The following is a 15,757-nucleotide window of genomic DNA, read 5'->3' on the forward strand; positions in this document are numbered from 1 at the left end:
TGACACATGTAATGATAGGAGTGTGTGTACAATAGGACTCATTCTAAAGAGCTGGAGCCACATACAGAGAAATCACACGTACATGTGAGGATCTCATCCACAGATACTGTCCTCAGCGCTCAGACCCCACACACACACACACACACACACACAGTCTTACTCGCTCAATAACATTTATTCTGGCTCACTCACTGACACACACACACACACACACACAAATTAGTTCCAATTCAAGTCAAGCACTAGTGCTACTGCTCATACTTATGTTAGAGACCTGAACAAACTCTTAACCTCAGTATTAAACTTCAGCATAATTTGCTGGACATCAATGACACGTCAAATGATAAGGAATCACAGATAAGATAAGACTTAAGCTGCAAAAAATGTACTTGAGATTCAGCTGTTCATAAGCATTTTGGACTCAAATTAGAACGTTGTGAACATCTTTAGGTCTACAAAAAGAAATATTTCTCTCACTATTGTGACAGATAAAAGGGATTCTCATGCACGCTCTGTTATGAAAACAAAGATGATTTTCATATCGAGTGGCATTTGCATACACAACGTTCATAACTTTGGGGTCGGTAAGAAGTCTTCTGCTCACAAAGACTGCATTTATTTGATCAAAAATGCAGAAATATTGTGAAATAGTATTACAATTTAAAATAACTGTTTTCCGTTGTAATATATTTTAAAATGTAATTTATTCCTATGTAATTTACTGAATTTTCAGTGTCACATGATCCTTCAGAAATCATTCTAATAAGCGGATTTGCTGCTCAGGAAACATTTATTATTATCATCAATGTTGAAAATAGCTGTGCTACTTCATATTTTGTGAAAACTGATTTTTTTCAGTATTTTCAGATGGTAGGATTTTTTCAGTATCCTTTGAAAATTCAGAATAACCACATTTATTTATAATAGTTTTTATTAACAATGTAAAGTTCTTTGCCTTGCTCAATTGAATGCATCCTTGCAGAATAAAAGTATTTCTTTCAAAAAAGCAAAACTCTTATTGACCTTAACAGTATTGTAAAGAGAAAAATCTTGCATAAAAGTTAATTTTTTCACTCGCTAAAGATAAATTCTTGAATCTTTTGATTCAAGTGCAAACTCATGTACTGTCATTTCTTTTAGAGAACTATAATAAAGAAGGAAATCCATTTAAACGATACATTCTTTATAATATATGAAATTAACTGTGCTGAAACTCACAACAAGTGGAAAACTGTTGAAAGTGATTTAGGATGTTCACTCAGAATTGTTTCTACAACAGACACGGACTCTCACATCAATAACAAAACATAATGCCAATCAAAGCTCGTTGAGCCTGACGTTATTTGCATGGCTTATTCCATGGCATGGAAAACTAGATGATAGGCAAAGATGCTCACTCTTATCTGTCCAAAACATGTTTTCATCCTTTCTTCAGCAACTCCCACTTAACCGAAAATAAGACAAATATAATAAGTCCCAACATAAACAAGTCCCAAAGGACAATGGGTTGCTCTTTTACAACTTTACAAGACATAATGGAGTTCTCAATTATGAAAGTAGACACATAGTAGTCAATAGTTAACAAAAAGTATGTAACTAAAAAATTAATGTGGGTATCCAGCTCACAAAGTTATGAAAAAAACGCTATTACAGTAACGTTAATAGAATATTTATTCAGAGTTACCTGCTTTAAAATAATGTTTTCAAAAGATTAGCACAAAAATGTTATCTATACTTTGTTCATGGAGTGCTTTCTTTCTGAAACTATTAGTTGGATGTTCATGTAATGGTTTTTTTAAACTTAAAACAATAGCTAAACCTAAAATAACATTTCCATAATGCTTGCATGCTCATTTAACATTTATATAACTAAGAAAAAACATTTTGAACATAAGAAATGTTTTCAGAACTTAAATGTTAGCTACTGCATCTGAAAACCTAGGCAGCTGACTTGCTGCCTCACTGCTTTATGAGGCAATGACTTTTCAGGCAGCGTTTTTTGCACGAAGGCACCTCATGTAACAGATTTCAGACAGGCGTCCGAGGCAGCGTAACGGTTTAATGAGTTTTGGTGATAACTAAACGAATATTTAATCTCTATAATACTAATTTCTCGTTAGAAGTGCAAAATGTTTGTCAGAAATATACATTTACACACAATGTGACCAGAAAACGCAACTTTACCGAATGGAACGCACAGGATTGTGGGATATCAAAGGCAGCGAAGGATACATCTATGCCTTCAAAATTCGATCAGAAGAAGGTACCTCTAGAGACAGGAAGTAAAGCAGAATTTGGATTCGGACGTGCCTTGCTGCCTTGGAATGCTGCCTCTGCCTCTTGTTATCTGGGGAGTTATCTGGTTCTTAGAAATGTTTTCTAAACTTTTGCACAGAAATGTTAATTATATGTTTTATTTCTGAAACGGTTTAGTTGGATGTTTGTCTAACATTTTAAAAATGTTACTACTTGTTCAAGTCAAGTCACCTTTATGTATATAGCGCTTTTAACAATGTAAATTGTGTCAAAGCAACTGCACAATATCAAAAAAGGAAAATAGTGTGTCAATGTTCAGAATGTCTTAGTAACATTGAAAAGTAACATTGGCATAATGTTTGGAAAATCATACAATGGAATGTTCCCTTAACATTCATATAACCAAGAGAGAGAGAAAAAATAAATAAATTAAGCCATATAAAAAAAGAGAACATTCAGAAATAACGTTTGCGTAACAACACTTTTTGTCGTTTTTTTTAAGTTTCCAGGCACCTGCAGCATATCTGATCATTTATACAAAAGTTCAATGGCACCCAGAATATTTTGTTGTATAGATATCTGAACATGCAATATATCAAAACAAAGAATAGAACCTCTATTTTAAACAAAACAAAACATTTTAATCTAGTTTCGCGCAATCTTTTTTTTTTAACAATTGAATGTGGGTACGATTCATGAAAAAAGCAACACGGAGTCGTTCGCTTCCATCAACACGTCAAAACTTGCACGGTCCTATACCACTTTCTGGATCGTCATTTAATTCGGTAACGTTAGGAAGTTTTGATTTATATGCTGTTTAATGCTTGTGTTATTTTACATATGCATCGGAATACATACTCAATCGCTTGTTTCTGCTGCTTCTTCGCCGTGTTTTGATCTAGATGTTCAATACCCTTTCAGAAAATGTGTAATAGTGCCTCCGAACATAAAGCAGTGGAAACACAGAAAAGAGTTAATGGGAGCATTGGTAAAACGTTCTCACAACACAGCTCGGATCATTTTGCCTGAGAAACGTTCATATCGAACTTGCGATTGCACACTTTTGGCACGATGTGAGACATTAAGATCTTTTGACACATTTGAGATCACTGGGGCCAAACGTCCAATTTGCTCTCTATTTAATCTCAGTGCTGTCTAGAAAAAACTGTCAATATATTAGAGATCGCATTTGTGATCCTTAACTGAACAGCAGCTAATTATAAACAAGAACAAGCGATCGGGGTATTTTTGCCACGTTATGCAGCCTGTCACATGATAAATTATCTTCAATAAGCCATTGAAAACATATAACAATAGTTCATATGAGCGCGCTGAAAGGAACCGTAAGCACATGCCTTCAGTCACGTGCGGCGGCCGCTGCAGTCGCTCTGGGAGAACAGAGGGGGTTGTTTGCACAGAGACAGCGGCTGTGTTGGGTTTGTTCGAGTGGTAAACATGCAGTAAAGCACCTGCTGACCGCATACTGACAGACCGGTGTCGACCCCGCTGTCCTCTCGGCTCCTGTGTGGGAGAACCCCAGTGAAGCCGCCTGGCTGTTTAATCACAGCTAATTGTGAACAACTGGTCACTTTATGTGTGTGTGTGTGTGTTCGAGGTGGACAATGGTAATGTTCACATTCTGCCACTCTCTGTCAACGCCAGCTAATGTGCAAAGGGTTAATGAGGAGGTCTAATCCGAAACATCCTCATATGGGCAGCAGAAAGGCTTTGTGCCTCCTTAACTGCCTAAAGACTGATTGACAGCATGCTGATACCCTCCATGATGTAGCTGCTGGTCAAATTCAACCCATTCTCTCTCCCAAGGTGTGAAAAACTGTAGCATGGTCACATATTAAGATACTAAAAGGTATTCCTAGATGTCGACCAACTAGTAACTCCATTACATTCAATTGCTTGCCTCTATCTTTTTCACCCAAAATGGAATGTTATATTAAATATTTTAAGAATGTAGAAAATTGTAGGAAATGTTTTTGTAACCTTAAAATAACATTCTAATCATGACAAGACAACTGGACATTTCAACTTTCTTAGAATATTAAAAATAAACATTCAAATACTGTTAAAAGTAATGCTAGCAAAATGTTGTAACCTTTAAATAATGTTCTAATCATGCAAGAAAACAACTTATGAGTTTTTTTAGAAACATTTCAAAGCAATGTTCCTATAAACAACCTAAATGTGTTATTTGGGTAATCCTCTGCATGCATTTGTAAAAGTGGAGATGATTTTTATGAGTATCTAAACTTTCATAGATATTTGAACCCTACTTCTAGCCTTTATTGCAAAAACTGACCAGAAAACAGTATAAATGTATTACAAATGAGTGACTCAGTTGTGTTGCTTTCCAAGTGTTCTGAAGGTGTACAATGTCTTTTTAATAAGAACAGATTGAAATTTTAGGTTTTAATGGCTAAAATGTCCTTCAAAATATAAATCTGAACTTTAAAATGATGCATTGTGAATTATTGTGGCTGTTCAAATCATACCACAACATATTACAAAATCTTACTCCATATCATATTCCAATTCCCTTCACGTGTGCATTGATTTCTCATTTGAAATCGAGTTCCTAGTTCATTGATATAGCGACACCTTTAGCGTCATAACAGTGACACTAAAGATGCTTGACCATGCTTTAGTTTTTGATGTCTTGGGAATGAGAACGGTTGTCAAATGAGTGAATACCTGGCTGCGGATCTGTCGGCTGGTGTTGGGGGTCAGGTATTTGTGCTCCAGATACCAGGCTCTCTCCTGATACACCAGACTAGTGCCGTGAAGAAGGCAGAACTGAAAGAGAAACAGGAAAATATGCAACAGAAAAGACACATTAGTGACACAATTTAACACAAAGGCCTGATTTGCACATCTTGCATCTGTTTTAATATTAGCTGCAGTAGCTACACTGCAATGGTCACAAATGATAAAATGTATTACGTGTACTTTTCCTCCATTGCAGCATGTTGCATGGTGAACTCTACAGAAACTAGGGCTTGGAATCAAGAAAAAAAAAAAAAAAAAAAAAAAATCAATTCCGAGGCATTGGGAATTAAACATAGATTCATTCAGTTAAATTTGCACCTAAAACACTTACTACAGACATTGATGCACAATCACAGATTTGTTCTAGGTGTCTAATGTATATAAAAAGAATAAACTAGTCTTATAAACTCAATGGTTTAGATTAAAGGATAAAACTGCCTTGTTCTGTTGGTTTGAGTGCCGCTCTGGACTACATGATGAGATAATAGACACTGATAATAATCAAGAAATACTAAGGATGTTTAAAACGAGGTAAGTCTTCATATCATGTAGTCACAGCAAGAACATATTCATCCTATCTTTAATTAATTTTAAAAAAATAATCAAAAACAACATTGAGAAATCGATTCTTGATTCCAGAATGAAAAATCAAAGTTTATTCCAAAAATTTCAGAATTAAACAGCCCGAGCAGAAACTGGTGAAATGCAATGCAAACCTATTTATCAACATGATCTTTTGAAATATAGGCTTGTATAAGCAAATTAATGGAGTGCATTATCAAACGCTGTCTGAAAAGTCTTGTCGGGTCTGTTTCACATGTAAAAACAGACACATAACACTTTCAATTCAGCAAATCTGACTGGATCCAGACAATTCCAGCGGTTTACAGCCACGGTTTGAGGTTTGGGTTCAACTGGGTGTAAATGTGGCACCCCTCCTTGTGTATATTAGATTTCATGAGAATCAAGTTGTAAAAGTGTGCAATCCCCCACCAGCAATCATTTTATTATTTATGACCGTTGGCAAAGGAGATATTCAATATGGTAACCCAGAAATGCAGTCAGTTTTATTTAAATGCTGATAATGCAAAATGTTTGAAACAGGCCTGAAGGGGCCATTCACACCAAAAATGTTAACTGTAAGGGTAAATATAATATATTAGCATCCACACCAAACCATGATACGGTTTTGTTTATTATAAGTGCGTGCTGCAGTTTTGTGTTCTGCGGCTTTAAATGTTTGAGCTCTTTAAATTCAGGTAGATTCTGATTGGCTGTTATGGTCAACGATATTGTTATCATTAAAGTTGTGGTGTGGAATTCCCTATTCTCATAGAATCGGAAAGATTATTGAAATTTTATAGTTGTTACTTCGTGATTGAAACATACATTTTATGTAAAGCTATAAAACAGTACGCATTGTGAAAAGTGGTATATAAATAAACTTGAATTGAAATGATCGTGTTATCGTTACAGCCCTTTAGTCTTGGCTAACCCGACTTTCAACTAAATGCGTATATGGATCATATTGCACTTATTCTGACAAAATACTACCAGAAATGACAGGAAGAGACCTTTGAATGGCATGAAATTACCATCCAACTATCATCAGATTTATTGGCATAAAAAGAAGTGCTCATAGGTTTAATTCCCAATGAAAGCATGAATTGATAATATGTATAAAAGCATCTTTAATGCATAAAAGTGTGCCAAAATGCATAGATGTAAATGCAAAAAATGTCATCTTTAGGGGAGAAAAATATATTTAATATTATATTCTCAGCACAAGTATATACTGCAAATCTGTTCTCAACTAGATATTGTTTACATGCAACTAAAGGCTGTAATTCACAACATGAATTTTGTCCAGATTTGTCAACTGGATGAGTTAAAAGTAAGAGCCTATCTGCAGATTTGGACTGATTTCACAAAAAATGCTTCTGCGTTTTATTTGTTGTGTTCGGAACGACTTGAAAGTTCAGTAGTGTGTGATCCTCAATCGTGTATGTGTATGATGGCAAGTGTGTGATGCCTAGTGTTTCAAAAGATTTTTAAAAGCTGTGCAGTGTTTTCCAGCCTTAAGTGTGTCAAACTGAACTTCTACACATATTTCAAAGACTCAGCCACATGAACTTGACAAACTTTGGCAGATCAAACATTCATTATTGCTCCCTGGAAACTCACAAACTCCATTTGTTTCCCAGTGGACTGATAAAAACGTGCACCTTGACTCCTGGAAACTGTTTAAAAGCAATCAAATCACAATTTCTTCCTACCATCTTCGTGTGCAATACGCACCAGATCATCTATGAATGGCATGTTGCCGTCAAAAGGCGGAGACCACTCAGAATCAGCGCAATGCAAGGCCAAAAAATGTAAGTGGAAAATACTTGCTGACCCTTGTGTGTTAAGTTATTTATTTTCCATATCTGAAGGACCCTACACGAGCTGTAGGCCCCTTCACATGCATCAACGTGAGTGAGTACAGGATGTTGTACAGAAGATGAAGGGGATGGAAAAACAGTAGCGGTATGAGCTAATATCTCTTCTCCTCAGAGGTGAGGTAGCAACCAAACCACCTAGATGCATCAAAGAGCTGGACAGGAAAAAACAGAGCATGCAAAGCAATTAGTTGTAAAGCATGGACAATAAGAGGAATAATATAACCTCTGACCTGTAGCAAAGCATGCACCGTATCCTCTTATTTTTTAATTAACGCTGGATCAAAGCAATATAAACATATAGAGGCACATGATCTCTCTGGCTCTCATTCTTTGTGTTCTGCTCTCTTCCTCATATGCAAAGCAGAGAATCGATGGCTTATCGCAGAGCCATTAAGTTTCTTATCAGGCCATGCCAAACGAGGGTTCACCTGAAATGGAAGTCACCTTGTTGGCGTGTCAGCTTTGGGAACTGAAACCATGCACATTATGCACAATCATCAGAACAACTGTATAGTAATTATTAAAAGCTTAAAGACCCCAAGAAATGCCTTGACAAGAGTAGTTTCCATTCCTGTTTTAAAATAGGAAGTTTGGGAACAATAAACAGCCAGTAAGCTTTAGTTACGTCACTGCCATGATTTGCTACCTACTTGTCAGAAACATATAACTTGATATCAGAGGGATATTTTCTTCCTAGAACGAAATACTTTGCTGAAAGCTCAACTTGTTAGTATGTATGTGTATATATTAGGGATGCACCGAATCCAGATTTTTGGGGTTCGGCCGAATACCGAATCCACTGTTTAAGATTCGGCCGAATCCGAAACCGAATACCGAATCCTACTCGCATCCTTAGTTTTAACATCGGCGATGTTGTGTACTGCTTAGGGTCCTTGCCACTAGAGGGCTGCATTGGGATTGGGACCCGCCGGGTCCCGTGGGACCCAACGCAAATCTCGCGGGAGCGGGCGGTTTGAACTTTGCTGCGGGCGGGAATGGGCGGCTAAAAAAAAAACACTGCGGGATCGGGAGGTAACCTAGCGACATGATGTCATTGTCAACAAAAATCAAAGTACTTGAAGTCTAAAGAAACGCGCGGTAGCCTAAGCGTTTTAGATGTCCCCGATAGCCCAGGCTATATTCATCTTCCCTACCAGTGCGTCAGAATACATGCAGGTCAGGGAAAGGAACAAACATGAATCTCTTTAATAATAGCAATACAATACGTTTTTTTTTTCCTGCGGGACGGGAGAAGACACAAAATCAATGCATCTCTATTATCGTGCGGGAATAAATTCTCAGAGTTTTGCGGGTGCGGGCGGGAGTGGACATACATATTGCGGGAGTGTAACACACACGTTGCGGGAGCGGGCGGTAATGGTCAGAAATTCGGCGGGCGCGGGATGAAGAAAACAGTCCAGCGCAGGGCTCTACTTGCCACCACGAGACAAATTGGCATTGCAAATTGAACATAAAGCTCGACTTGAATCGCCTTCTTTTGGTTGAAAGTACTGCCAAACAAAACTTTTTTTGCTTACGAGTTCCATTTTCAGATTCTTACAGCCTACTACATTCGAACGGGTCCTATGTAAACACCTTCACGTAATCAACGGCCGTGTGACGTCGTAGCGCAAGTCTAGGGTTCGGTTTCGGTGGAAAATAAATGTAAGGTTCGGCCGAAACCGAACCCCGTCAAAAAGCCCAGGATTCGGCCGAATCCTGGATTCGGTGCATCCCTAGTATATATATATATATATATATATATATATATATATATATATATATAATGCATTTCTTATTTAAGAAATTGATTTGTTTGTGTGAATATATATATATCAATATCATCATTTAACAGCCTCACAGCTCACAGCAGCTCTGTCTTTAATGGTTTATAAATTGTTTAAAAACAATTACCCTACAGAGAAAATGATTTTTACTTCTGTAACCCGACTTTTGCACTCTATAAATTAAAATAGTGTATATTGCACAATATTTGTTAAGCAGTAAGTTAGTGTTCCATTCCAAACATAACCATTCAAAAATACTTCGTGTCTGCACTTCACACTGATGCAATGCCAGGACAGATGCTATCGAGAAACATTCATTTTGAAATGTCAAACTGACGTAACGCAGGTCCCATGACTGTGCGAATTGCAAGCGAGCTCCTCAGTGCCAATAACAGCAACAGAAGTTTGAAGAAACAGGTGGAAGTGAGGTTTTCCTGTTCCTTCCTGGCGCGCTTTGTCTCTCGATCACAGGACTAGTGTGACAGCACACCTCATGACCTGCCAGGAACCAGGTCATAATCTGTGACTTATTCATGCTAGGTGCTCTCCAGAGGGCCTGACAGCTGCTGTCAGCAGGTCTGAGATCAGTGCGGTTCTGCTCCGGTGCTCAGTAGATAATCTGACTGTCATATGACTGCAGCACACATCCTGATACTGCTGTGTCACATCACTGCCAATAACAGTTCATGTGTAAATCCACCCGTAAGCCACAATGAATGACTGCTGAAATCAGTTTATCATAAAGCCGAGCCACGAAGAGCTGAAACAAATAGTTCAGCTAAAAGTTACATTTCTATCACCATCCTCATGTCATTGCAAACCTGTATGACTTTCTTTCTTTTTTGTAACTCATACAGAGACTTAGGCTGAATGTTCACTCTGCTCTTTTTATACAAAATACTAAGAGATTCAGGCTCCTAAAAGGACAAAAAAGCACCATAAAAGTAGTTCATACAATATATATTTTCATTTTCAGCTAGTCAGTATAAATGTGTGATGTATTTGAATACATTTCACTTCCATAATGTGAAATATTTTCTGCATATTAAGTATCAAAAGGCTGTGGACATTTTCCCCCCTTTGTTGTGCAACTGATCAAACTTTTGCAAGCAAAACCACTAACTGTCTTTTTTGGGGGGGGGGTTTCTTTAGAAATTTCTTCAGAATTTTCTTCACTTGCATCAAAAAGTTTGCTTTTTTTAATTCTGAATGGTTGCACTGCATGTTTTATAGATGCTTTCTATGGTGTTCTAGGTGGTTGTTAAGGCATTGCTTTGTGGTGAACAGGTTAAGGTGTTTGCTAGAATATTTTTAATGATTGTAAGGGGATAGTTACTTGTTTTTTTGAGTGTTGTAGGTGATTGATAGGGCATTGCTTTGTGGTTGCTAAGGTGGTAGTTGCTAGAATATTCTGAATGGATGCAAGGTAAAAAGCTGATTGGTTACTTGGGTGTTTTAGGTGGTCGCTAGGATGTTGCTATGCAGTTGTTAAGGTGTTAAGATTTTTCTAGTAACTAGTAATCATTCATTAAAGCCATTATTTGACAAATCGCATGTTAAATATATACTGGGGGCTCATTACCTAAACCATAATGAACCTTTAATATATAGCCTACTGTATTAAAGCTTGCTGCAAAGCACTATGAATGTGTCCAAAAAAATAGCATGGAGATATTTCAATTATATTGAAGTTGATGATGCTGACTCGCAACTCCGCAGTGCAGTGAACATGCCTTCAGAAGGAAATGCAACTTTCATAGAGATTGCATAATCAGAAAGTATTTGTTTTGAATTGGTTCATTTTGAAGTAGACATTTCAAGCTTTCTATAGACACATTTCTCATGTCTGTGAGCTCGGTTAATTTTTTATGACGCATTCCTGTTCACAGAGACCGAGACGTCAGAACGCGGACCCTGTTTGTTTTCTTTATTTTACAAAAGCACAACGTTTCGTTGCTATTGAGTGTACTTAAAGTAGACCCTTTACAGTTTCGAATGACGCATTACTCTCATCTGCATGATCAAAAATGATGGCATTTTTTAAGCTGTTTCCATATTTTAACCTGCTATCAGGAAAAACATGCTAGTGATCGTGTTGGCGCCTCCATGTCTTGGATGTTTCAATTTTAAATGGTAAGCCATATTTGAGGATGATAATTCATAGGAAAACATTTGGATTTCCTGCCTGATATACTATACTTACCAGCTGTTAATGCAGACAGGTTTTTTCTGTGACTAACCAACTAATAAAAGTTTGGTTTACTACCATGTCTACATTGGCTATAGAACTGATTATTCTATAATTAACTCATTGAAAACGTAAAAATGTTCTTTGATGAATGTAAATGTTATTTGCTCTCTTTCTGTAAAATGAACGTGTTATAAATAGCAACTTACAATGTTTTTATTAAGTTCATGTACAAAGTCAGTCGTAATAAAATTATTTCATGGAGCGACACCCAAATAGTAAAAAGATGGGTTTTATGCGTAGTTAATAGATTACACTAACATTAAGCTATTTGCCCATCGTCCGTTATTGATCAACTAACATGATCTATAAAGGTGCAAAATACATTAACTTACACATATGTGAGAATCAAAATATTTTATGATATAGTTAACGTTATTTAGAATAAAAACGAAAAAATTTATAAAAAAGTCTATATATCAGTTATACAGCGCTATTATGGCTGCTGTGTGTCACATTACAAACATAACGAACTCCCCACCCCTTCACTCGTGCCTCCTTAAAAATAATGAGTGCATGATGCCCCTGTTGCACAGGTATTGTTATTTGGTTGCTAAGGTGTTCTAGGTGGCTTCTAGAGTATTCTAAATGGTTGAAAAGTATTCTGGGTGGTTGCTTTCTGTCCCAAGTCAAAAGAGTCTACCCAAAAGGTCTGTAAGCAAAAACCCAGAACCCCAAATTATTGTGGGATTGACTTTTGCATGGAAAGCACCACTCTTTTTTTTTGTAAAATGTAAAAGTGTAGCTTGCTTTATCATGCTGGCCCTTTACACCAATTTAGCCCCCTTTCTCAGTTTTGCAGCCTGCTTTTTCCAAACACGTGGTCAAGAGTGGAATTCTCTGAAATCTCCCTGCAACGCTGAGAAGCTCAATTTATTGTTTTTTGAGTGGGCACGGGGCTGTTGTTGTTTCTGAGAACTTTCCATAGGAACCGGCTGATGAGTCAAAAGACAAAAAGAGTGTCGTGCAGCGGCAGACAGAGCAGAGAGACAGCACTTCAAACGTACCTTGATGAGCAGGGCACGGTCCTCTTTGATATGGCATTCTCGTACGGCGAGAGCAAACTGCTCCAAGGTCACTGCAGAAACATAATAAGAGCAATTAGAAGAAGAAGTGAAATTAGAAGAGGGGTTGCATTAAACACCATACCTAGAGATTGGCATGGTTTTATTTCAGTTAGCCTAATAGCTGGTTTGATTTGCATTGAGAGGTGATCTTATGGAAAGTACTCCATGCCAATCTCTAGGTATGGTGAAGGCTATGTGATGATGTGGGGCTATTTTAATTCCAAAAGCCAAGGGAACTTTATCAGGATGCATAGTATCCTGGATCCATGAAGTAACTGGCCTTTAAAAATAAAAATCTGCCTGCCTCTATGGGAATTTAACATAGGGGTGCCCAAACTTATGCACCCTGTATTTTAAGGAAGAACATTTATTTATTTACGATACATTATTCATTCACAAAGAAAATTGGTGTCCTTAAAGGTTGGATTTTTCCCAATTTTTTTAATTAAGGCATTAAGTTCAATATCCAAAAGATTATTTTTTTATTCCTCTTTTTAGTCAACTTTAGCATGGGTGCCTAAACTTATGCATAGCACTATATATATATATATATATATATATATATATATATATATATATATATATATATATATATATATATATATATATATATATATATATATATATATATATATATATATATATATATATATATATATATATATATATATAGGCTTGAAAGAGGAAAGACAGAAACGTATTTATCATTCAATCAAAATGTGATGAATCTCTTTAACTGAAAGGTAGGACTTTCTCAGCTAACAAAAATATATTCTAATAATGTTTTTCTAATGTTCCAATTAAGTGACAAAAACATTCTTTTGGAATGTTCCAGTTTTTAAAATGATTTGTTTCAATATTCCATTTTATAATTTTTTTAAAATCACATCTTTTAATTATTGCAAACATTCTGGGAATGTTACTTTTGAATGTTACATTCTGAAACAAGTAGTAACATTTTTTAAAAATGTTAGACAAATGTCCAACTGACGTTTCACAATAAAATATGCATAATTTATTTTTGTGTGTGTTAACATTTTGAGAATATTATTAAAGACTAGATAACTTTTAACAAATGTTCTATTAATGTTACCAGAAGAACATTTGTTCAGAACTTTGAAAGAACCTTGCCAGTTCTGAAAACATTCCATGTGCCGGGTTTATTCCTACAGCCGCATTATTGAGAGTAAATACTTATTCATCTGATCATTCATCATTCAATAACTGCACTTTTTGGATTTGTAAGGAAGTCTAGAGTTCTGAAGATTACAGTACATTTTCATAGTGCATCATCTCAAAAGATGTAGGAAAATGTAATTGCTCATGATATGAGCGTTTTAAAATGGCTTTGTTAGTTTAAAAACAACTGTTATATTAAAAATCACATATTATGGCAGATTTTATGCCATGCTTTGAATGGACAACAGTGCTTGAATTTACAGACTTGGCTCTTTGCATCTCCTTACAGTGCCTGTGACTTTCTCTGACTGATTTGTGAGGTACTGAACAATGTAATAAATATTCTATGATCTGTGACCGCTACTATGTGTTACAAATCATGCGTGTTAAGTCAGTATTAATATCTTAAATGAAAGCCCAAACTGGAACACTCGTGCAAGGTGTGACTAAAAGCCCCTCATCTCAATGTTATCAGCAGCATCTCAGAGCAAATTAGCGCATGATCTCGGTGTGTGTGTGTGTGTGTATAAGTGTGTGGGAGGAGGGTGAGAGAATGGAAATTTGCTATCAGGGGAGGAAAATACATCTTGACACACAAACCCATGCACACATACACACAGTGAGCATGTGGAAATACTCTAGAACATCAGAGGCTGAGAATGCACAGCACCTTTCTGTTGCTTGCTGAGTTTAAGAGTGAAACAAAGTCAAAGGGAAGTTGAACAGTGTCTTTAATGATCAAAGATGTGTGGTGTGTTTACAGTCTACACGGGCACATGAATCACACAAACGCACATGCACTATTAATACACTGCGCTTGTTCAGTTTAGGACACGATTGTATTAGTTTATATAGAGTGATGGTCAAAAAGAGCAAATGGGAGAAGCAGATGAACACAAAACAGCATAACAACATTAAAGAGGGTAAACTGTGCTTGTATGTTTTAAACACTTCGGCTACCTTATATGTTCTTACTCTGCTCATGTATTAAATGTATATTCTAGAAAGTGTGTAGTTTTCTAGCGTATTTACTTCTCAGGTAATGTCAATTGTATGTCCTATTTCAGATGCGGCCAAAATTACAACAATAGTGGTTACATACACATATATTTAATTGTTTGATCAAAATTATTGCCAATTTAGTAGTCATTGGATATTGGTAGGGACATGTCATAGCGTCCCTACTAAATTCTACGCACTTGGATCTTGCCAAATGTGAGCACAGTTTGAGACATTGCTGAGATCTCCCTAAATTTTACTTCAAAAACATAGCTTACGATATTAAGACTATGATTAACAAAATTAAAAAATATGGCCTTGTTTGATGTGTTATAAATGTATTTTATTATATATATTTTTTTAAATACAACAATAATAATTATATAATTAATTATACTTTTTCATTAATCGATTTTGTATTGATTAATCATTTATTTATTTAAAATATATTGTAATTATTTACTAGATAAATATAACAGTAATTGTTGTTCATATCGGCAACGTAAATGTAACTATTTGAACTGGACATTCAGACAAAAGTGCTCATCAGGAATAGCCACTCTGTCATCCTGAGTGTAATTACAAATTTAGTTTGAGGTTTTATTTGTCTGCAGGTGGCAAGATCAAGTCTTTTGTGAGAATGTGGATGTCAAAAGAGCATTTGCAGACATTCATGCAATACATGGCCTATAAATAATGTACATAAACTTCCCCTTTCTCTCACCTCTGTGTATGTGTGCCATAGCCAAAGTGGTCACGTGATGTAAACAAGCGTTCCAGGCCATGAAAAACTCATCTTTGTTTTTCTCTACCTGTTCAAAAGGAATAAATAGCCTTGAATACAATTTGTTACAATTTACTGTCTCAGGAAAACGGAGCAAAAACACTGATGACTCATGTTGCATCGCTCAGATGTCCAATCAAATGCTCTCTAGAATAAGAATGTCTCGCCCCAACATGACTGCTGTGCATTTGGCAGAGTGTAAAAAAAAGCCT

The 15,757-nt window shown here is 36.2% G+C and overlaps 1 protein-coding gene across 1 annotated transcript in view; it reads right to left on the reverse strand.

The window, feature by feature from the left end:
• The window catches only part of LOC306882101 (acyl-coenzyme A oxidase-like protein), a 43,647-nt gene that overhangs the window by 4,996 nt on the left and 22,894 nt on the right, over window positions 1-15,757 (reverse strand). Inside the window, exons 16-18 of the mRNA XM_079436569.1 lie at window positions 15,486-15,573; window positions 12,524-12,594; window positions 4,963-5,064 (exon numbers count right to left, since the gene is read on the reverse strand). Of these exons, the coding sequence (XP_079292695.1) occupies window positions 4,963-5,064; window positions 12,524-12,594; window positions 15,486-15,573 (261 nt within the window). The remainder of the gene's footprint in view (window positions 1-4,962; window positions 5,065-12,523; window positions 12,595-15,485; window positions 15,574-15,757) is intronic.

The sequence above is a fragment of the Barbus barbus genome (assembly GCF_936440315.1).
Source record: "Barbus barbus genome assembly, chromosome: 16".
Taxonomy (NCBI): Eukaryota; Metazoa; Chordata; class Actinopteri; order Cypriniformes; family Cyprinidae; genus Barbus; species Barbus barbus.